This window comes from Callospermophilus lateralis, chromosome 13 (assembly GCF_048772815.1).
Source record: "Callospermophilus lateralis isolate mCalLat2 chromosome 13, mCalLat2.hap1, whole genome shotgun sequence".
NCBI lineage: Eukaryota > Metazoa > Chordata > Mammalia > Rodentia > Sciuridae > Callospermophilus > Callospermophilus lateralis.
The window spans coordinates 8415395-8439112 of NC_135317.1; the positions used below are offsets into that span (position 1 = coordinate 8415395).

General features: G+C 39.6%; 1 protein-coding gene across 4 annotated transcripts; it reads left to right on the forward strand.

The window, feature by feature from the left end:
• Positions 1-5385: 5385 nt before the first annotated feature.
• On the forward strand, positions 5386-23279 carry LOC143379363 (phytanoyl-CoA dioxygenase, peroxisomal-like). 4 transcript variants are annotated; one of them, XM_076831935.1, is made up of 9 exons: positions 5439-5522; positions 6950-7037; positions 10639-10749; positions 12230-12398; positions 15178-15259; positions 17289-17470; positions 20053-20202; positions 20956-21090; positions 23024-23279. In XM_076831935.1, the coding sequence occupies exons 2-9, from the start codon at positions 7024-7026 to the stop codon at positions 23075-23077; spliced, it is 897 nt and encodes a 298-aa protein (XP_076688050.1). In that variant the 5' UTR covers positions 5439-5522; positions 6950-7023; the 3' UTR covers positions 23078-23279. The 4 variants fall into 4 exon arrangements, with proteins under 4 accessions (XP_076688052.1, XP_076688050.1, XP_076688049.1 ...); XM_076831934.1 differs by lacking the exon at positions 6950-7037 and adding an exon at positions 8392-8450 and having other exon boundaries at positions 5442-5522; XM_076831936.1 differs by lacking the exons at positions 5439-5522; positions 6950-7037 and adding exons at positions 5750-5803; positions 7613-7640.
• Positions 23280-23718: the final 439 nt, after the last annotated feature.

Sequence of the window (23718 nt, forward strand, 5' to 3'; positions counted from 1 at the left end):
AACAGCCCTTAATTATAACTATTTTAAAGGAAATCAAAGGAAACAAGGAATCCTAGGAAAATAAAGTTTTCTGACTGGAATGACATAATTTTTCCTATTGTTTTCAAAACCGAGAAACATTGGGCAATTCATTGTATGAAGTTAATTTTGTAGAATTTTATTTTACAGTATTTTTACTGTAAAAACAGTAAAAATGAAATATTACTCTTTTTTGGAAAACTGATTTGGGTTTTCCAAAAAAGAGTATGATTGAAGTATGTTTTAAGCATATGCTTTAATTATGTTCAGTCAGTTCCTTTTATTGAATTGGCTCCTTATCTTGGCAAAAACGAATTCTTTGAAATTCGGTGTGCAATGAGATGAGCATGCCTCTCCTAGTCTATCCTCTAGATATGCTTCCTGATATGCTGTCATGAGAGATTTCCAATCTAGGACCATTCATAGTGCATTCTCATTTGGTGAAGGGCTTACAAAGGACATCACATGATCAAAATAAGAATGAGTCCTCATTCCAGCTACCCTCATTCAAAAACAAAATATCTTCTCCAATCTTTTCCTTTGTTTCTATGGAATGTAGACAAGGACATCTTCCCTTATGTTTCTTTCTAAGCAGGGCAACTGAAAACCTTCAGCATTTATGAATGAAACCTAAGCTGTTTTGATCAACAGGGTCATTTTAAGATACTTTAGCCTAAAAGGGGAGTGAGCCTGAACTGGGATTTATTTCAACATAGCACTGCATTTCTATTCCAGTTGAGGGCCAAGAAGCCCTGGTTCTTATTTTGTGGCTTCATTAAGAAAGAATCAGCCAGGGGTTTGGGATGTGGCTCAAGTGGTAGCATGCTCACCTTGCATGCATGCTGCCCAGGTTCGATCCTCAACACCACATACAAACAAAGATGTTGTGTCCGCTGAAAACTAAAAAAATAAATATTAAATTCTCTCTCTCTCTCCCTCTCTGTCTCTCTCTTTCAAGAAAAAAAAAAAAAAAAGAATCAGCCAGTTCCTTTCATGTCATTCTGCTCAACACACCCATGTGTTTCCATGGGTGTTAGTTTATTGAGGGGGACACCCATTTATTCTTAGCCCCAGCAGGAAATGAGCAAAGGCAAAAGAATCATTAAGAGGGCCTAGGGAAACTGGTCCTAGAATGCTATGAACTAAATGTAAATAAGGAAAGCGAGGGCAGACAGCATGCAGAGAGCACTGCTTTGATCTGGAACCTGTTTCAAAATACTTCCAACCTGGATTTGCTTCCCCTGCTTGGGCCTCCCAAGTTTCTGTGATTAAAGATGTACACCCCTGTGACCTGCTCTTCCTGATTGGAAAAACCAAATTTCAGGCTGGGGTTGTGACTCAGTGGCAGAGCGCTTACCTAGCATGTGTGAAGCACTCAGTTGGAGTCTCAGCACCACAGATAAATAAATAAAATAAAGGTCCATAGACAATTTAAAAAAAGAAAGAAAGAAAATCCAAACTTCACCAAGGAAAATGGCACAATTGTGAGTATCAATGTGCATCTGTGAGTGAAAGCCAACTCTTCTGTCAGGAACATGCATTTCTCATCTAATCTGTGTCCCTTCTCTCCATTAGTTCACATAGCAATTTGCAGGCACCCAGTCTGTAGTGGGAAGGGGAATGACTAGGGCAGGAAAACTAGGGCTGCTTTTCACCCGTGTGCACCTCCTTGTGAAGGGTGGGAGCAAACCTCTGCTGGAACATGAAGAGATGGGAAAGGAGGAGAAGGCTGGCTACTCAGTGGAAAGGGATCTGGTTGAATGGAGGTTAAATTCACCACACAGTAATCAAAAAGTTTATGCTCAAAGCACAAAATAAAACAATAATTCCTTCTAAGAATTTTGGGACTCAGAGTTGAGGAAAGCCAGAGACCTTTGCTCACATAAATGTTCTTGAAGCTCCCCCACTTTACTCCTGTGTTCTCTTAAATGTATAAAATTGAGATAAAAATATCTATACAATAAAATTACCCATATTACGGTTTTGTTTGTTTGTGTTTTTTTCATCAAGGGAGGTTGAACCAATACTTACAAACATCACCCACCTTTTGCATTCTTTATTTTAAAATATGGTCTCACTAAATTGCACAGGCTGACCTGAAACTTGCAATCCTCCTGCCTCTGCCTCTGTCTCTCCAGTCACTGGGTTTTAAAGCATGTGCTCCCATGCCTGGCCATCTTGGCCATTTTTAAGTAGAGTAGAGCAGTGACATTAAGTACATTCACACTGCTCTGCAGCCATTGTCATCTATTGACAGAACTCTTTTCAACTTATTAAACTGACACTCAGCCCCAGTCGATGCCAATTCTTCTTTCCCATTCCCCTAACCAGGGCCACCACATTCTACCTCCTGGTTCTATGAATTTGGTTACTTTAGGGACACTCAGATACAAATTATTTGTCTTTTCCTGAGAGGTTATTTCACTTAGCACAGTGTCCCAGGATCTTCCATACTGTGGCATGTGTCAGAATGTCCATCCTTTTAAAAACTGAATAATATTCCATGGTATGTCTATATGGCCCTCTGCTCATTGACTTCTCCATTGTGGGTTGCTTTCCTCCTTTCAGTGATGGTGAACAGTGGGGCTGTGAACATGGATGTACACATATCTCTTAGAGAAGCTGCTTTCCATTCTTGTAGTATCTTTTGCCTTTTAATTCCAGAAGCTGAATTACTGGATCATATGGAAGTTCTCTCCCCCCCCCCCAAGGGGTGGTAGGGTGGCACAATTGAATTCATGGGCACTTAATCACTGGGCCATATCCCCAGTCCTTTCTCTGTATTTCATTTAGAGACAGGGTCTTACTGAGTTGCTGAGAGCCTCACTAAGTTACTGAGGCTGGCTTATAGCTCATGAGCTACTGGGATTACATTCATGGGTCACTGCCTCCTTTTCCTATGGGATTTCTATTTTTAATTTGTGAGGAATCGCCACACTGTTTTATCTAGTGTCTGCAACATTTCAAATTCCCACCTAATGGTGAAGCAGGCTTCCAGAGTCTCCATATCTTTCCAGCCACTGTTGACTTTCTATTTGTTTATAGTAACCATTTTACCCATCCCCCACCACATTGGGGCCTCAACCAAGGATGTTTTCTTGTAAACAAAGTCTGGGACAATCATCTCACCTCCCCAAAGGGCAGATGATCCTGCATGTGGTTGCCTTGGCTGGGAGTGTTTCCATGGAAAGGTGAAAGGCTATTGCATTGTGGCTCTGCCACTTCCTAGCAAATTAACTTCTCTGAGCCTGTTTCTTCCTCTAGGAAACAGCAATAATTGGGCTACATATTAGGATGATTGTAGGAAATCAACAGCACAATATGCTAAATAGATGAATAAATAAATGGAGGAGAGGAGAAAACCTCCTTTACAGAAGAATATTTGCATGGTCCAATTCCTTTCAGGAAAAAAGAACATATTCTCAGTGGCTGGCGATGCTGTTGGTAGATAGCCTTCAGGTGTGGCCTTGGCTTCCAAGCTGCCCTCCTGGCTATGAGTGTCATAATTTCTCCAAATTTCACAAGAAAGCAGGAGCTGAATCTCCAAACCTCAGTCCTTGTGTTCCACCTCCACCACCAGCAACAACAACAACAACAACAAAAAAAAAAAAATCCCTTAAAATTCAGGCAGCAAAAGTGAAACAAGGGAACTTTACTATGTGAAAGTGAGGTGAGAGTAAAGTAGAAGAAAGAGAGGCTTATGAACAAGAACAGAGAATGTCAAAGAAGGCAATGCTGTCTCCACATTTACTCCTATTTGATGTTTACCAGGAGAACTGGGGACCTTCTGTACTCTTTGTCAATCAGGTGTTCAACTCTTGCTTCACAGGTGGCAGTAGAAGTTTTGACCTTAGTTAGTCCTCTCCAGAACTATCATGGTGGCCATCCTATTTAGGTGGGCTTCATCTACAAGTTAATACCATCTTTCTTTCTTTGGTGCTGGGGACTGAACTCAGGGGCCCTCGGCCACTAAGCCACATCTCCAGCCCTATTTTGTATTTTATTTAGAGACAGGGTGTCACTGAGTTGCTTAGTGCATCGCCATTTCTGAGGCTGGCTGTGAACTCACGTTTCTCCCGTCTCAACCTTCTGAGCCTCTGGGATTACAGATGAGCGCCACTGCACTCGGCTTGCTTTTCCTTTTCTTAAGCATGAAATATCTACAGGAAATATTTAGAATTTTTCTGCAAAGGAGGTTTTCTCCTTTCCTCCATGTATTTATTCATCTATTTACATAATTCATTGACTTCATCCATTCATTTAATCCTGTTTTTGTATTTGTAAGGACTCAAGGATATATATTTTACACTTGGGATCACGACACACTTTTAAATGTTTTTATATTTTCCAGTGCAAGGGATTCCACTCAGGGCCAGGAGCATGCTAGGCAGGTGCCTACCCATTGAGCTACATTCCCAGCTACCTCCCTTCTTTTGTGTGAACTTTTTTTTTTTTTTTTTTTTTTGTCTGACTTTAGATTCTCTTTTATGTGTATTCCAGACCTGAAGTTTGGAGCTTCAGCTCACCACTCTCCTGTAACACTGGTTTCTTCTGTGAGCAGGACTTTAGACTCTGGGACACAGTTGAAGAATGTCATGGGAAAGGCATAAAGAACCCAAAGGTGAAGGACAAAGGATAGGCCATTTTCCAGTGGCTGATGTTCCCTCTGAACAAACAGATAATATCTTACGGGCTAATGCTCACCATGTACTATGGCAATGTCACCAAATTACATAAAGACTCCATTAAAGACATGAGAGCAAGTTTACAAGGAGCAAAATTCTGGAAGTAACTCCATGCTAAAGAACCAATGAGAAAATGAGGGGAAGGAGAGAGCAGATGCAATGCCAATCATCTGCAGGTCTTACAACAAGATGTTACAAAGAGATCTTAAAAAAGAACTTTTTTAAAAAAAAAGTTCTATAAAAAAAAAGAAAAAAAATCAAATTTTGCTAGACCATATCACAATTTCCTGGGAGTCATTTATTTAATACATTTAAAAAAGGTGGTGGGGGAGTGGTAACCAGCCAAACTAATATTTTGGGCTGGATTCACACTAAATTAACTCTCTTTGGAACAGCACGATCGATTTTTAGGGGTAAACCTTTGGATTTTACTGGTTTAGCAGTGGAGAGAAGAGTCGCAAGTATGGTTGGTGGTTGATGGACTGAAGCTATGAAGTTAAGAGCGTTGCTCTGGTCATCCAGGGAGGGTCCCTGTGGATTAGAAACAGCGCACAGGAGAAGAAGGAGCCCAGGTGCCAGGTGACCCAGCTGATCTGGGGGCCCTGGGAGTCTCTCCGCCTGGCGCGGGAGGCGGAGCCCCGGAGTCGCGCAGGGCTGCTGCGCCTTCCCTCTCTCGCCAGGAGGCGGGGCGGCCCGGAAATGAAGTGGAGCCCGGCCCCGCAGGTGGGTGTCCTCGTCGCCGCCATGGAGCAGCAGTGCGCCTCAGCTCGCCTGCGGATTGTTCTGGGGCACCTCGTCGGCCCTTCGGCTGGGACCTTAGTATCCTTTGGGCTGGGCTGGGCTCGGTCCAGATGGAGCACAGCAGCCTAGTCTTTGGGGGTGGCCCGGGTCTAGGTGGTGGCCTCCAGGGCGCAGGAGGGACACTTCACTTGGCCTTTTTGATCCTCTGAGCTGCTATCCCTGCAAAGGTTACGTCTCAAACAGGCGCCCAGGATCGAGGTGGAGGCTGGATCTCCATGTTCTGGTGGCCCCCACCCCCTCAAAGGCTTCTTTCTTGGCGATTGGGTACAGGATCATCCTGGTTTCCCTGGCAGCTATAGGTTCGCTCCACCTTTCTTGTCCTTCCTAGGGCTGGAGGTGGGTCCCAAAAGAGGCCTTGCCATAGTCAGCTGCCTTGTCAATTTCTGCACTGAGTGTGCACCACGTCTGCCAGGGAATGGAGACCAAGAAATGTCCCAGGACAATCACACTGTAAATAGAAGCATAGAGCTGACTGGAAGGGGCTTAGAGGACAGGTCACTAGAACCCCCTCTAGAGAGGACACAAGTTCACTGAGGGGGTGGGAGCTGGACACACTGGTGCTGCTCTGAACCACCATCTGGAGGTGAAGCCCTCTCTCAGCCTATGCTTCTGGTTGCTCCCCTTGCTAGTGGAGCTCTGTGCTCTGTGGCAGCCTCTGGTGACCTGGGGACCCTGGCAGAGTATGCACTGGTGTCTGGAAAAGGACTTAGAATCCAGCACCTGGGTTGTCCTTGAATCTTCAGAAGTGAATGCCAGCCAAGGTGTGTGTGCCAGGCTTGTAGAGGAGGAACAACCCAGAAATGTAGTAGTGTGAATAGGATCCACAATTCAAATTGGTTTCTTGAACTGCTTTTGCCGCCTCAGCTTAAGCCTTCTCATTCAGAGAGTGCTTTGGGAAGCTCTGTAGGAACTGCTTGAAGTTTTTCTTTAGGCCAGTAGCCTCTCTTCTGCATTTTGTTAACATCCTGACATCTCTCCTAAAGTTGAGTCTAATACCTGTGTCTTGGACTTTCAGTGTTGCTCTTCCCAGTGGGTTTCCAAGCAGCAACATGGAAGAACATTGCCAGTTTAAACTTTGTCCATAGGACTGTAAAGTGGTAAAGAGACTCCAGGAGAGGATGTCAGCTCATTTTACAGTGAGAAACAGAGAATAGAAGAGATTAAAAATTTGAACTATTTAACTATACCAATGTTTGTCATAGTGTGGTCCATAGACCAGTGGCATCTGGGTCCCCTGGAAATTTGTTAGAAGAACTTGTTAGAAGAGGACTTTGCTGTGCAGGTGTAGCTGAGTGGGTTTAATTCAGTGGTAGAGGGCTTGCCTAATACTGCAGGGCCCTGATTTTCATCCCTGAAGTGGTGGGGAATGCAAATTCTAAGGCTCAATTCAACTCAGACTGCAGAATCAGAATATACAGGTGTGGCCCTGAACTAAATTGTGGGAGACCAACCTCACATGTGACTGAGTCATGAGAACAGAAACCTGGCACTAAATGCTGAGAGCTGTGATACACTGGGAATGGATATATTTAGGTGTGTAATTTGGATTTCTTGGTTCAGCCTCTCATTGCTTTGTTTTTCATCTCTGTCATTCTGGGGATGGAACCCAAGGTGTGGTGCATGTTAGGCAAGTGTTCTACCAATAAGCTAAATCCCAGCCCTCTTAATATTTTTTTAATTGGATTTTCTGACCCCGCTATTTCTGAGCTTAGAGATTAGTTTTTTGATAGGTGTTTTTTCCATATCAGCACAGTTGAGTTTGGCTTTCTGTGATGAAATATTTCATGCCTGGATTGTGCAATATAGTAGCCCCAGTCACATGTGGCTATTGAGCTGATGAAATAGGTCAAATTAGGATGAGCTGCAGGTGAGGAACTGCATTTTGGCATTCAATTAATTTCAGCTTATATAGCCAGAAGTGCCTGGTGGCTTTGATCTTGGACAACACTGGACAAGATTTATAGTGAATATTTCCTTTAGTCTTAGACTTCTTAAAGATTCGTGACAGTTTTTCTCCAGCTTTCATTGTTTCTTAGAATGATAGATTTTGGAATAAGGAATAATAACTTTTGAAGTGTAAGATTTCAAGTTTTTTTTTTAACATGAAGACAAGTAGAGATGAGAAATTAAATACATGTAAGTCATTATTCCACCATTGACAAATCTTAAACTTGCTGGTGTTTTCCTTTCCTATGCATAGTATTAAAACCCAGGAATATTTGTGCATGCATTGTTTTCACCTAACCTTAGCTTATAAACATTTCCATATCATATAAATTTCCCCAAGAACAACAATGACAAAGAAAACATGCTACAGGAATTCAGTAGAGGCAACAAGACCATTGATCTAGAGTCTGAGATCTGAGTGTCTTGGCAATGACAATTTGCTGAGAGTCATTGACCCAGGCAGGGTGTTAACCCCTCTGCCTCTGAGAGAGCAGACAGGAGCTCATAATTCTGACTCTTGTCTTGCATTCTTCCTGGATTATGACATTGTCATCACATTTGATAGAGATGTCACTTAAGAAATGATAACCTGTTCGTGAGAAGTGATACTCTGAAAGGAACTCTTTTAACTAAAGAAACAATGAGAAAATAATAGAAATAATGAGATACTGTGTCAATAATCTCTAGTTACAGTTTGGAAAAGAGATTTTAGAAATAGAATTTTTAGTTCTTGCACATACTTAAAATTAGACAAACTGTGGGATATAAATGAAAGGACTTAAAGCACCAGTGTGTACTTGTCAGGGTGATGTGGGAAACCTGAGCATCTGGTGTCTGTTTAGGAAACTCTTTTCCTGAGAGAACCACTCCAGAGCAGGCAGTTGTTTCTAGACAAGGTTGACTCCCAAATTTACTTTGTTTGCCTTAATTCACATGCTAGGTAGCTACTCACACTTCAGGGCCTATTGCCCCTGCCAGTTTCCATCCTCAGCAATTCCAGTAAGTAGATGTCATTTTAAGTGGTAACTCTACTATGTATATAAATGCTTTTCTAGTGGTAATTTGGATCTGATATAAAATATATATTGCCTGTTTGAATTCATTATACAACTGCTTTGTTTGTAGGATTTATTCTAATTAGAATTGTGGATGCTTTTGAAGATCTTGACTTTAATTTTTCTATATTTTTTCTAAACTTCAGAAAAAAGGAAAAATACTAGAAAATATATAATCTGAGTTTTGAAAATGCTAGCATGGGGGCTGGGGATATAGCCCAGTTGGTAGAGTGCTTGCCTTACATGCACAAGGCCCCGGGTTCAATCCCCAGCACAACACACACACACACACACAAAAAAAAAAAAAAAAAAAAAAAAAAAAAAAAGTAAGTATGTTTTATTACAACTAAATTAGCTTGTCCTTTGGTAAAATTAATATATTAGCTAGAATTTTTTGTTTTCGTTATATTTTTTTCTCTTTGTCTTTTTTTTTTTTTTTTTTTTTTTTGGATTTCACTAAGTTGCCCAAATTGGTATTGAACTCCTGGGCTTAAGCAATGTTTCTGTTTCAGCTTCTTGAGTTGCTGAAATTATAAACATAAGTTTATTACTTTTTTTTTTTTTTTTTTTTTTTTTTTTTTTACTGATGGGGATTGAACCCAAAGGATAGTTCAACATTGCATTCCCAGTACTTTAAAATTTTTATCTTGAGACAGGATCTGGCTAAGTTCCTTAGGGCCTCACTAAGTTCCTGAGGTTAACCTAGAACATGCAACTCTGCCTCAGCCTCCTGCATTCCTGAGATTATAAGTGTTTACTACTGTGCCAGACAAGTTTTATTCTGATGTCACCTTAGGGGAAAACTTTGACCTATATAAATATTGTTACAGCCACAATTTCAGTCTTATGAGAGGTGTTGGGTGATTTTATTTGCTGATATCTTTTTTAATATTGTGATTTCTCTTTGTTGTTGTTGTTCTAATTAGTTATGCATGACAGTAAAATGCATTTTGACACATCATACGTAAATGGAGTATAACTTCTCATTCATGTGGTTGTACATGTTGTAGAGTTACACAGGTCATGTAATCATATTTACACATAGGGTGATAATGTCTGATTCATTCTTCCATCATTCCTACCCTCATGCCTCTGCCCCTCCCTGCATCCCCCTCTGACTAGTCTAAAATACCTCTATTCTTCCCCCTCTCCCTTATTGTGAATTAGCTTTCACATATCAGAGAAAACATTTGTTATTTGGTTCTTTGGGATTGGCTTATTTTGCTTAGCATAATATTAGCCAGTTCCATCCTTTTACTGGAAAATGCCCTAATTTCATTCTTCTTTTAGGTTGAGTAATATTCCGTTGTGTGTATATACCACAGTTTCTTTATCTATTCATCTGTTGAAGGGAAGGTTGGTTCCATAGTTTAGCTATTGTGAATCCGGCTGCTGTAAACATTGATGTGGCTGCATCACTGTAGTATGCTGATTTTAAGTCCTTTGGGTATAAACCTAGGATTGGGTTGACTAGGTCAAATGGTGGTTTCATTCCAAGTTTTCTGAGGAATCTCCATACTGTTTTCCATAGTAGTTGCACATATTTGCAGTTCCACCTCATTTGCTGATATGTTGTATATCTATTTGGATTTTGTTATTTTAATTATTTCTGAGAATGTATTGATTGAATTGAAAACATGAAATTACTTGAATTAATTTCCCAACTGAAAACCATGTACATGCACCCAGAAAAAATTTAAAAATCAGAGAAAAGGAGGGAATTCAAAAAATCACCCATAATTGCATTATTGAAAGGCAATCACTGTTAAAAATATTTTTGGTGTATTTCTCAGCAGTCTCCTTTGCACAAGTACTGTCATATTTATATCATTGTAGTCATATTTTATTATAATGGCCATTTTCCACACGTTCATTTCCTTCAGTATTAATTCCTGAGTCATGTTCCACTGAGTGGATGTAATATGATGAGTTAATATTTTTCCCATTAATGTACATTTTGTGACCACTATTAATGTTTTGGACATGAAGTTTTTCAAACATTTTAAGATCATTTTCTTAAAGACCTACAATTAGAAGTATTGGATATAGGATATCTCATTTCTTGGATTCTTGGTACATAATGGTAGGTTGTAATTAAGTTTGGACTTATTTAGTGCCTTTTTGTCCTGTAGGTATACTTTGGATAATAATGTGCTAAGCCTGGAACAGAGAAAATTTTATGAAGAAAATGGATTTCTTGTTATTAAAAATCTAGTATCTGATGCTGATATTGAACGCTTTAGGTAAAGTAAAACTCTTGGTTATTTTACAAAATGTGTATTATGGCAATTATGTCATTTGCAGGAAAATGGATGAAACTGGACAACATCATGTTAAGATCAATAGGCCGACTCAGAGTCAAGGGTTATTGTGTTCTCTCACATGGAAAGTAGAGAGAAGAAAGGGGTAAAAAGGGGTCTCATGAAAATAGAAGGGAGATCAATAGAGTACATCAACTGGTTCTGTGGGAGTGAGAAGAGGAGAGAGAAAGGGGAGATGACCCAAGAATACTATGTGCAGATCCGAATATACCACAATGATATAATTATTAGGTGTAATTATAATGCATGAATAAAAATTGATATACTATGTATTATATGTATGTAATGGGAATACAAGTTAGATTAGCCTCTGCAAGTTCATGTATTTTTGAGTGATGTGTTTTGTTGAGATGTGTTTAGGAGCATGCCAGACTTTTTGTCCTTAATCTCACTTCTGCCTCTTAATATGGTGTGTCCCACACAGGTGGCATGTCCCACATAGTCACCTTAATTTTCCATACTGTGTGTACTCCTCTGTAAAATGTCCATAATAATAGTACTGATCTCCTAGCATTATTGATAGGACAAAAAAGGTAAAATATGTGGAGAGTACCATGAAAAGGGCCTTGCATCAGGTATTTGTTACAGGAGTATTTGCTATTACAGGCCAAGCATCCTTAACATGAAAATTCAATATCCAAATCATTGAGCACCAAGATGATGTCACAAGAGGAAAATTCTGCACTTGACCCCATGTGATGGTCATGGTCACAACACACACACACTAAAACTATTGCATAAAATTACCTTCAAGCTATGTATATATGGCATATAGAAAACATAAATTCTGTGATGAGCCATGGGTCCCATCTTTAGGGTATCTCATTATTATTTTATCATCATCATCATCATCTTCATTGTCATTATTTTCAGTCCTGGGGATTGAACCCAGGGGAGCTTTACCACAGAAGTCCATCCCAGACCTTTTCATATATATATTTTTTTGAAACAGAGACTTCCTTAATTGATTAGGCTGGCTTCACACTTATATCCTGCAGCGTGCTGTCCTGAGTCTCTATGATTAGAGACCTGAGCCACCACAATCAGCTCATTATGTATAAGCCAATATAACAAAATCAAAAAAAAAAAAATCTGAAATACTTCAAAGTATTTCAGATAAGGGATACTTAGCCTATATTATTACAATGTAATTATGAAACAATTTCCCTACTGGTGTGTTAATCCAAGCAATATTTTCATCCTGGTAGTGGATTCCAGCTAGGAGGCCACGATTTCTGAGTTGACCATTTTCTTTTCCCTCCCATCAAAATTATTCTACTAGGCCTGAGGGCTGATGAAGTAGAGAGAAACTACTCCTGTACCTGCCAATCTTTGCACAGGTCCAGGCCAACCAGGGGGTTGGAGCAGAGGTCATGACATTGTTTGTAATTTAATTTTCTAGGGTTGAATTTGAAAAAATCTGCAAAAAGGAGTCGAAACCAGCAGGACTAATGGTCATGAGAGATGTGTCCCTTGCAAAATCAGAATACATTCCAAGTGAGAAAACAATTGTGAAGGTTCAGAATTTACATGATGATAAGGAGCTCTTCAGATACTGCACTCTCCCAGAGGTTAAAGACTGCTCTTGTTTTGGTTTCTCCTTCATAGCCAGCCTGCAGGTCTTCCCCAAGACCTGGTGATTGTACTGAATTTAACCCTTTTCCACACATGGTACTAGAGTGGTGTTCTCAGCTTCAGTGAATTTTGTCTTCCAGTGGATACTGTCAATATCTTATGACTTTCCTTATTTCTAGAATTTTCTGGTAGTTACAACAGTGGGGAAGTATGCAATAGTGGCTTCTAGTGGGTAGTGGCCACAGATGCTGGCAATAGGACCCAAGATCCTATGATGCACAAAAGAACTCTCTCCCCAAGAATGATCCCAACCAAGATACCAATAGCAGCAAGACTGAGAAACACCAGTATGAATTGTGTTAATTATCTTTTGTTAAGAAAAACAGGAATTGAACAGCAAGGGCTCTATTAAAAGTAAATATCAATAGGTATGAAACTAGTGTAAATCTATTCATTCATTCATTCTTCTATTTGTTTTATGAAGCTTGTCAGTTGAGTTATGAATTTGCTTTTATTTATTTATTTTATTTAATCTTTTTAGTTATATATGACAGTAGAATGTACTTTGACATATCGTACATATATGGAGTTTAATTTTCCATTCTCAAGGTTATATATGATGTAGAGTTACACTGGTTGTGTATACATATATGAACATAGGAAAGTTCTGTCCAGTTCATTCTATTGTTTTCCCATTCCTATCTCCTTCTTTTCCCCACATTCCTCTTAGTCCCAATCCAGGGAACCTCCACTCTTCCTTCCCCCACCTATTGTGAGTCAGCATCAGCATATCATAAAGAACATGAATTTGCTTTTAAATTTAAATTGTGTTTTATGTTATCTTGTTTATATATAGTGCTAAGTATTAAACTCTGCAGCACTTTATTACTGAACTATACCCTCAGTCTTTTTATTGTTTTATTGGAGATATCAGTCATGCTGTGGTTGAGGTTGACTTTGAACTTATGATTTTCTTGCCTCAGCCTCCTGAGCAACTGGGATAACAGGCATACATCACTATGGCTGGCTTAAATTAATTTTTAAAAATTATTTTTCTTTGAGAGTAATTCATATTTCATGGATGGAGTTGGAGAACATCATGCTAAGCAAAGTAAGCCAATCCCCAAAAACCAAGGGCCGTATGTTCTCTCTGATAAGTGGGTGCTGATCCATAATGGATGGGGGAAGGCATGGGAAGAACATAGGAACTTTGGGCAAATGGGAGGGAGTATGGGGGCAGGAAAGTTGGTGGAATAAGAGGGACATCATTACCCTAGGTACATGTATAAGTGCACCTATGGTACAACTCTACATCAGGTACAACAAGATAAATGAAAAGTTGTTCTCTATTTGTGTATGATGAATCAAAATGCATTCTGCTGTCATATGTACCTAATTAGAATAAATACATAATCAAAAAAGAGTAATTCATATTTCAAGAGAATTTAATTCGTATTTCAAGTAGATCAGGAGAGTACAACATGAGAAGAAGTCTCTCTCTACCCAGCCTCACTTGCTGTGAGCTCTTTGTGCATTCTTCAGGAATTAGCTTCTGCATCCTCAAGTTTGTTTACACATACCCTCCCACCTTTGAGCATCATGTTTTCTTAACCATTTGTTTAAAATGATTTGAAAGAGACATCCTATATAGCACTTATGAAAAACCATCACCAAATGCTGTCAGAGTGTTTGACTCCTGAAGACAGACTGTGTTGGGAGTCACAGGCTCTCCAAAGACTAACTTCCCTATCCCCCAAGATCCTGGTGTCCAATGGTGAGCCCTGCTGGCTCACATGATCCTGCCATCCAATGGAGAGCCCTGTTGGCTTACATGATCCTGCAGTCCATTGGTGAGCCCTGCTGGCTCACATGATTTTTACCCACCAATCAAAAAGCACTCCATGACTACTGTCAAACCCTTTAACCATTAAACTGTCATAACTGTCAAACTATCCCCGGCTCTATAAATATGTAGAGCTGTTCCTCAATAAATGGGCATTTTCTCTGAAGACAAGCCTTGATCGTTCTTTCAGACTGCACAGGTAAATCACCTGTGATGTCCTGTTCAGCCCATGGAGAGAAAGCCCAGGTGAAATGATCCCCAACCATCAGTGCTTCAACCTCCAGTGCTGTGTTGGGAATGAAGTCTGCAAGTGCTCACAGAACTTGAAGCCATAGGCAACTCTTGGTGGATGAAGTACTACCATCCTTGACTTTCAGATTTTCTATTTTTCTTTCTCCTGAGACTCAAACTCCATGGGGACAGAGACCTCCTTTTTTTGTTCACTTTTGAGCCCCCTACTGGCCAATACTCTGCCTGGTTCATGGACCTTAGGGAAGAATTATTGAAGGAGTGGCCACATATATTGAAAGTGGTCCTCTGACAGCCCCAAGTCATGATGGAACCTTCTTATGCAGAGTCTCCCAGGAGGAGGGAGACACTGCCTTCTGCCTGGGCCACCCTCTATAGCTTTGGTTAGCAGAAGAGCTGATCCTGGGCTTCCTAGTTGATACCTCCTAGATACCCTTATCTTTTTTGTAGGGCAAAAGAGAAAGGTTACACTTCAAGCTTACTCAAAAAGTTCCCATTGAATGCTGAGTATTGGAGATCTGGAATGGTTTCTAACTCCAAGATTTCCATGTTTTGTCTGCAGTGTTGTGAAATACCAATTAATGTTTAAATTGTTGCCATTTTGTTTCTTGTGTGGACATTTTATGCCTCTTGTCTGCATTTCTGATTTCCAATGAGTTTGTTTTTCCTTCTCCTTTTTTCAGATTCTGAAGTATGTGGAGTGCTTCACTGGACCCAATATTATGGCTGTGCACACAATGCTGATAAACAAACCTCCAGATACGGGTAAAGGGCTCTTATTTGTTAAAGAGAGGAAAGACAAAAAGATAGTTTAATTAACACAGGTAAATGTGATATTCTAGAAGCATTCATGTGTGTAACTGTCAAACTTTGGATTGAGTAAATGTGAATGCTACTAAGTCTTATTATAGCTCATGTTATATCAACGTTAAAGTAAAAGTGATTTCAGGTGTTGCTTTTAGGGTTATTGTAACTCTTCCAATGAATGGTTCTCTGAAATGACAGTTTAAGAAATGTGACTGTTCTTATATCATAGACTCCTTCTATTCAACATCTCTAATCTTCACCAGTCATTCTTAGCCTGTTGGATTCTGCATTCCTGATCTGAAGACATCATTATTAGTAACAGGACGAAAGCTGTGACTATAAGTCACACTCAAGTCCTGGTGGTGCCTTATTTGGGGAGTCTCCCTGAGAACTCCCTGGGCCTTTCAAATATGGTGGTGGGCAAATTGCCAGTAGGCAGCTAGAACTCCCTGGGCCTTTCAGATAAGGAGTACCTAATGCAACATGGTGGCAGGCAAGTTGCCAGTGGGTGGATAACAAGTTGTTTTGAAAATTTTCTAATTGGTCCTCCCGTCTTCCATGATCGTGGACAGCTCGTGCCCCCTATGAATCTTATGAAGGGTGGACATTCATGCACAGTAGGTGATGACCTGACCTTTACTATGATTGGCCCCAGGAGCTTCCTGGTTTAAGATAACTGACTCTTACTTTCTGTATAAGCTAGCACCAGCTTGCAGTAAAGTGCTTCATCTTTGTCACTGCTATCTGTGTGTGTGCATTTTAATCTCGAACCTTGGCCTTTCATTGGTGCCAAAACCCGGGAGGGGGTTAAAACCCAATTTTGGGTCCCTCTTCCTTCTGAAGTGCCACTCAGGATGACCTGATCTCTTGGTCACTCCGAGTGTTGTGGTCATTTTCCTTTCACCTTATTTTGCTCACCAAATCCTAGATTCTAAATTCTCACAGTGACACTGATTCTGGAAGTATATCCCAGGTGTCTGCCCATTAATTCCCACCTCCAGAGACTCTTCTGCAAGTGGCTCTTGGAACACACCAAGAGATCCTTTTACAACACAGCTGAAATCAACCATGAGAAGGTTTTATCCCTGTGTACTTTTTCTTCCTTCTGACAGCGGGGAGAGGTTTAAGTGATAGTATGTCTTCCTCCATGATGTCCTTCCTTTTGAGGGGAGGTGGTCTGGAAACGAAGTGCCTAGAACAAAGCTGGGAAAATGTCCATGTGGTTAGTGTTTCTGACTGGACCTTGACTGGACACAGGATGACTATTGCTCTGTGAAGTAGGACCTCTAAGGGAACTGTTTTTGGTATCAGCCCCATAGAAGGGGACCTCAACTGTGCTCTGTATTGCACTTTGTAATCCTAGCACTTGGGAGGCTGAAGCAGGAGAAGCTCAGATCCAAAGCCAGCTTCAGCAACTTAGCAGGCCTCTAACTAACTTAGCAAGATCCTGTTTCTAAATAAAAAATAAAAATGACTGGGGATGTGGCCCACTAGTTAAGCATTCCTAGGTTCAATCCCACATACTCATTGAGACTATTCTTATGAGACTGAAACTCAGACCCATGCCACAAAAAAACAAAACAACAAAAAACTGAAGGAAAAAAAAATAAAGAAACTTCAAACATAATTGTAACAGTGTGTTTAATTTAATTTAACTAGTCCAGCGTTTTTAACAAAATAATTACTGCATGCTACCTCTGTGCCAAATATAGACTGATAAAGGAATAAAGCAAAACAGAGATGATGGTGTATACGCAGTTCTCTAGAAAAGAGGGTAAGCACCCAGCAACCAGAAATTCAGAAGATAAGTGTAGATTCCTAGCACCATCTTGACTGCTATTTCAGTGTGGAACTTGTCCTTTCAGACATATTTTTCACAGTGTTTGATGTGGTTATTTTTTTCAGGAGAAGGTCAATGTGCTGTTTATTCAGGCAAAGAATAATAAGTATAAGGCTTGAACCCCTTTTGACAGCAGGCTCATTTCAGGCAAGAAGACTTCCCGGCACCCCATGCACCAGGATCTGCACTATTTCCCCTTCAGGCCCAGCAATCTCATTGTTTGTGCTTGGACCGCCATGGAACACACTGACCGGAACAATGGCTGTCTGGCTGTCCTCCCAGGCACCCACAAACTTCCCTTGAAGCCACATGACTACCCCCAGTGGGAGGTAGGTCTGTCTTACCACTGAGTCTGGATCAGAATCACTTTCCCTGTTGTAATTTCATGTCAAAAACTTGGAAAAGAGACTGTTTTCCTTTCTCAGCAAATCATTGTCCTGAAATTTGCAATTGGGATCAGGAGGAGTTCAAGGACATCAGATCAAATATTCATTATACTTGTTCTTTCATCATATGTGTGAAGGCCAGCCAGTATGGACACTTGGGTAGGAGCTGCCTAGGATCTGAGATGGCGAGGCCTGATGGCAGAGGTCAGGCATCAACCTTTCAACTCTGGTGTTTGTGATGTGCCCAGTGACTGAAGACTCTTAGAGTAGAGGAAGGGAGGGAGGGATTGTCTCCTTGCCCCTGTGAGGACCAGCAGAGGCTCAGGAGTGGAGGTGGAGATTGAGCTGAGCCTTGAAGGACAAGGTAGAATTTCCTACCCCAGAAATTCTCTATGGAGGCATCAAGTCAAGGACAAGTGTGAACCTGGCTAAGGAGGAGGAAAGATGGAAGATGCTCACATTCCAGATAGGCTGGGTGCTAGTGGCACATTTTGGGACTTAGAAGGGGAGAAGAGCCTAAAAATGTACATTAGGGTCTGATTAAGAAGGATTTTAGCAGTGAGTCTCGAGGTTATAATGGAGAATGGGGTGCTTCCTTTTTAGGAAGCTGGAAGAACTTTCATTTTGTAACTAAAGTGTTTTTCAGCAATAAGTCTCATGTAAGAAATATACATATTTTGAGTATATAATTTGATGATATTGCCATACACACCTGGTCCCACAATCAAAAGAATCCATTGAAACCCTTCACAAGCAACCACTGAGTTACTTTCCATTCCTGTCGTTTAGTTTGAATTTTATAAAATGTTATATAAGTATAATCCTTTGGCATACACCTTTTGGGGGTGTGTGGCTTCTGTTGCTCAGCATAGTTATTTTGAAGTTCACCAAAGCTGACATGTCTCTCAATAGCTTGTTCTTTGTTCCTTTCCATTGCTGAGTAGTATTCTGTTGCATGACTGAACAATAGTTTGTATATGCATTCAAATGTTGATGCTGGGGAGCTATTAAGGTGCCTCTGCACCCATGAATGATGAGGTCCAATTCATTCTTCACAAATGTGTTCTTACTGTTTGAGGTCTAGAAGCCTAGACGTAGAGAGGAGATTCTCGGGATTTTCTGTGCAAGACCAGAAGAACCTGAAATCCTTGATGAATCACTGGCAGTATCTGCTTTGAAGTGAAAGGGCAGGCTGATGGCCTCAGAGAATCGCATTTGGTGCTGTTTGTTTGTTCTTCCAACTTTATTGTATTACAATTTTTTTAGTTGTAAATGGACACAATATCTTTATTTTATTTGCTTATTTTTTATATGTTGCTGAGTATCAAACCCAGTGCCTCGCACATGTGAGAAAAGGGCTCTACCACTGAGCTACAACCCCAGCCCTGTTCTTCCAACTTTAATCCCATCCAAGCCACCATCCTATTAGACAGTAATGCTTAGGAAGCATTACTTGGCAAATGAGAGTCTCCACCTCTCTCGCCATCCCACATATCAATCATCCCTACAGACACCATCATCGACCAGAAGCCCCTTTATTTTTGGCATGTCTTAATCCAATCAAACCAACAATGTATCCATTATACTGGGTCAAAGTTACAATGTTCTGCAGTAGGATAATGGTCATTTTCCAAAAGAATACTTTTAGCATGAGAAATGGGACACTTCTGCCCAGATGCTTAAAGGCTCATCATCTATAGTCACTTCTCACTTTAATTTCTTTAATAAGGATATAATACATTTTCTTGAGTTATGACTACCTTTGGAAATAGTTATAAATAAACAATATTTAAACTTACTATTCTCTTTGTACACTGAATAATGACATAAGTCCTTTGAGCTCAGAAAAATTGAGCCTTTTCACCATTCTATTTTGGGGGAATAATTAGGCTAAGATACCTTAAGTAATACAAGAATGATGTGAACAAAATTCTAGGCGAGGTGAATGTCAGGCTGTGGCAAGGATGTTAAGATTGAGGCTGGAAATGCCTAAGAGAAAGGTGTTCACCTGCGTTCATCACAAGAGGCAAAGCTGATCTCAATTACTTATAATTCGATGAGGAAGTGTAGGTAAAATTCAAAATTTTCATTTGGTCAAAAAATGAGTGAATTTATTATTAACGTGTGACCTTAATTTTTTTGCATTGCTGGGGTTCAAACTCAAAGCCTTGCACATGCTAGGCAAGCCCTCCACCACTGAGCTACATTCTCCTCTCTTTGTAAAAAATATTTTTGAGACAGGATCTTGGTGAATTTACTTAAGCTGTCCTGACCTTGGAATGCCTGACTTCAGACTCCCTAGTAGCTGGGGTCACAGGTGTGCACCACTGTACCCTAGGATCTGTGACTTTCAAAAATCAAATGTATGACAGACTCATGCATGTTTTATAATTTTAGAATTTAATTTAGATAAGTTTTCCTCTTGGTAGAAGTCATAGAACCCTTGCTGTCCCTGTGGAGTCATGCACAAAGTATTCATTTTGTGCTTCCTCCAGTGTAGACTGTGCCTGTCTCATGTGTTCCAGGGTGGAGTTAACACCATGTACCATGGGATCCAGAACTATGACCAAGACCATGCCCGAGTGCACCTTGTGATGGAGAAGGGAGACACTGTCTTTTTTCATCCTTTGCTCATCCATGGATCTGGCCAGAACCGAACTCAAGGATTCAGGAAAGTATGCATTCACATTAGTCCAGTTTTGAAAGGTGAATGGGTTCAAAATAGAAATTATACATATAGTAACGTGCAAAAGATTTATGACTTTTAACTAAACTGGATTGTATTTTCCAGTTTACATACCAGAAAGGATATTTCCTTTTTTTTTTTTTTTTTTTGTTTCCTCTACTTAGTTAGAAGCCAGGTGTCCTCAGGATCCTAAACCTATTCCTCTTGAATCTTGGGGTCATATATGGAATTGTTTCAGAGGAGTAGCTCACCTTGTAATGCACAGCTTCTGCTTTCTGAGGCAAAAACAAGGGCTGAAATACTCACATAATCACATTTGGGGTTAGGATTCTAGCTCAGTTGGTGGAGTACTTGCCTAGCATGTGTGAGGCAGAGTGTTGGATCCTCAGCAGCACATAAAGTAAAATGAAGACATTATGCCTACCTATAACTAAAAAATAAATTTAAAAAATATAAAGATTGGTTATTTAGGCAATTATGCCATTGTCTCATATATACCTTTTAAAAATATAATCATAGCTAGGTAAAAGTTTTTTATAGTTCCTTAATTAGCATTTAGCCTAGGGGGCAGGAGGGAGAGGCTCACCTACAAGGTAGACATATTTAGGATGCCAGGGAGGGGGACTTGCAGTTTAGAAGTCAAATCTGTGTGTAATAATTACTTTCTGCAAGGAAAACTCCTTGCGTGGTTGTTGACATTTATGAGATGCTTTTCTCCATTAACAATGTTCACTCTGCACAGGCAATTTCCTGCCATTTTGTCAGTGCTGATTGCCACTACATTGACATGAAAGGCACCAGTCAAGAAAATATTCAGAAAGAAGTTGTAGAAACAGTAAGAAAATTCTATGGAAATGCAAATACCACAGATTTGAAGGTATACTTGCATGAAATGATCAAGTAAAAATGTTTCAGATTTTTTTCCTCAGATACTTAATTAATCCCTGATTAAATTTGAGTGTAGGATATGAATCCTTCTAGGATACTTAAACAAACATAAAGGTTTGGGATTTAATCAGATCTCCTTTCTTGATAAATAATATTTCCATTAGAAAATCTGGTAAGACTCCAGAGTGCAATTCTGGGATCAATATTCCTTTCAGTAAATTTGCATATGGTGTTAATGAGAGGCATAATGTGCATGGAGCAGAGATGAAACACCTCTAAGGGGGCAGTAAACAGTGTTTCAAGTGCTTTCCTAATTGATGCACATCACTTGGAAAGTATTTGTTAAGTAGTGAATATTCAATAAAGCTGATAAGGAATAGACAAATTAGCAATCACGGCAATTAAATAAACCTCTTCACTTTATAGAAAACACACATTTTAGTCTCTGAACCAAGAAGCTATTCCTATTGTATTTCATTTGCATGAGATAATGAACAGCACAGGCATGTCCCTTCCCCCAAGAGACTGAGTGTGATGATAACTCTGGGTTATCCTGGATGCTGTAGGTCAATACATAGTGACTTTGTGAACCATCAGAACACCTTCTTAGGATGGAGAATCTTGCTTCTCCCTTTAGAACCTACAAATGTGTCTCTTTTTTGAAAATGCCCCATGATTGGGGATTCAATCAACTGAAATGTTGGAAAATATTCAGGATATCTAAAAATATTTGAAGGAAATTGCATCTGTACTGAACATATACTGACATTTTTTTTTCTCATCCTTATTCCCTAAACAATAGTGTATGTAATCTGGATATTGTTTTTATTATACCAGGTGCTATAACTAATCTAGAAGTAATTTGAAAAATATGGGAGGATGTACAGAGATTATTTTATTCAAGGGATAGAGCATCCATGGATTTTAGTATCTGTTGGGGGTCATGAACTGTACATCACATTTCAAGCTTGTGAAGGTTGTCTTGAATCAACACTTCCCTGATTTATTTTAGGTACTTTATAAGTTAGAGTTTGTCAGGCACATTTAGAATAACAATAGAATAATAGAATAGCAATGCCAAATTATATAATTCTAAGTTATAAAAACACTTTCATGTCCCTTTTCTAATTTCTTCACTAGAACCAGGTGGTGCTAGACAGTCTATGTAAAGAGGAAATAGAGTCCCAGAGATTGGTCTAAGTAACAGGGCTAGATTTCAGAGTAAAGCTGATTCTGACATTATTTTTTCCGCCATACCCTGCTGTTTGCTCAAGAATAAAAAATAAATAATGTCATCTTTGTTGCTTTATTAATAATGGTGCAGGATGCATTGTGGCACATGCCTATAATCCCAGCTACTTCATAGCTTGGCTGAGGCAGGAGGATTGCAAGTGAGGACAGCTTCAGCAACTTGACAAGAAACTGAAAAAATAAAAAGGGCTCAGATGTAGATTAGTGGGGTTCCATCTCTCATCTCTAGTAAAGCACAAGAAAAAAGAAAAAAGGAGAAAACCTAAGGAAACTGTTAACAATGGCATCACTTTCACTACTATGATTTCATCAGATATGTGCCCTCAAAGTAGTTCAGACAAGTAAAGTAAAGATAAGCAGAGAGAAGGGCAGTGAACTGCTGTGACTTAGCATCACATCTCCCCGATGCATCACTTGCGATCAACAAGGCTGACAGGTTGGGGATCCATCCATGCAATTAGCACTGTTTTAAATGTTGGCAAGAGAATTATTTGGAGTTCCAGAATCTGCTTTATTTACTAATCAATATAATGGTCATAGCTTTTTTTTTCTCTCTCTTTTTTTTTTTTTTAACCATTTAACCATTTCTAGAGGCTTGGTATCTCATTTCTTATGGGGAATAGACCAATGGAAGTCTTCCATACACTCACTATGTTTGGTATTATTTCCAGGATTTTATGATGTCTCAAGCACAACTTGTGAAAGGAGAAAGAACCAACCTTTGAAACAGTCCTTAATTATAACTCTTTTAAAGAAAATTGAAGAAAACAAAGATTCTGAGGAGAATATTTTCGTATTGGAATAGTGTAATCTATCCTAATACTTGTTACCAAAATCAAGAAAGGTATTGGGGGTTTCATTCAATAGAGTTGATTTTGCAGTGGAATGATGCTATGTGAAATGCTAGTGTTTTTTAGAAAAACTGATTTGGGATGAAACCTAATAAAGATGATGTATGATTTAAGTATATTCAATCAGTTCCTTGCACTGAATTTGCTCTTTGAAATTATACACACAGGTGCTATAACTAATTAGAAGTGAATTAAAGTTAATGGGAGAACGTACAGAGATTATATTATTCTTTGATTATTTACTTATTCTTTGAAATGCAGTGTGCACTGAGATGAAAATCTCTGTCCTAGTAAACACTCCACCTCCTAATTTCACTTCATGAAAGATCTCCAATCTAGGACCATGCATAGTACATTTACATTTGGTGAAGGGCATACAAAGGATATCACATGATCCAAATAAGAATGGGTCCTCATTCCAGCTACCCTCCTTCAAAAACAAAATATCTCCTCCAATCTTTTCCTTTGTTTCTAAGGAATGTAGACAAGGACATCTTCCCTTAAGCTTCTCCCTA

Excerpts from the sequence above, each read along its gene's own strand:
- LOC143379363 (XM_076831934.1), top strand. The coding sequence starts at position 5,448 with ATGGAGCAGCAGTGCGCCTCAGCTCGCCTGCGGATTGTTCTGGGGCAC. Across the intron at positions 17,471-20,052 it reads ATGACTACCCCCAGTGGGAG|GGTGGAGTTAACACCATGTA; the intron begins GTAGGTCTGTCT and ends CATGTGTTCCAG. Across the intron at positions 20,203-20,955 it reads GAACTCAAGGATTCAGGAAA|GCAATTTCCTGCCATTTTGT; the intron begins GTATGCATTCAC and ends CACTCTGCACAG.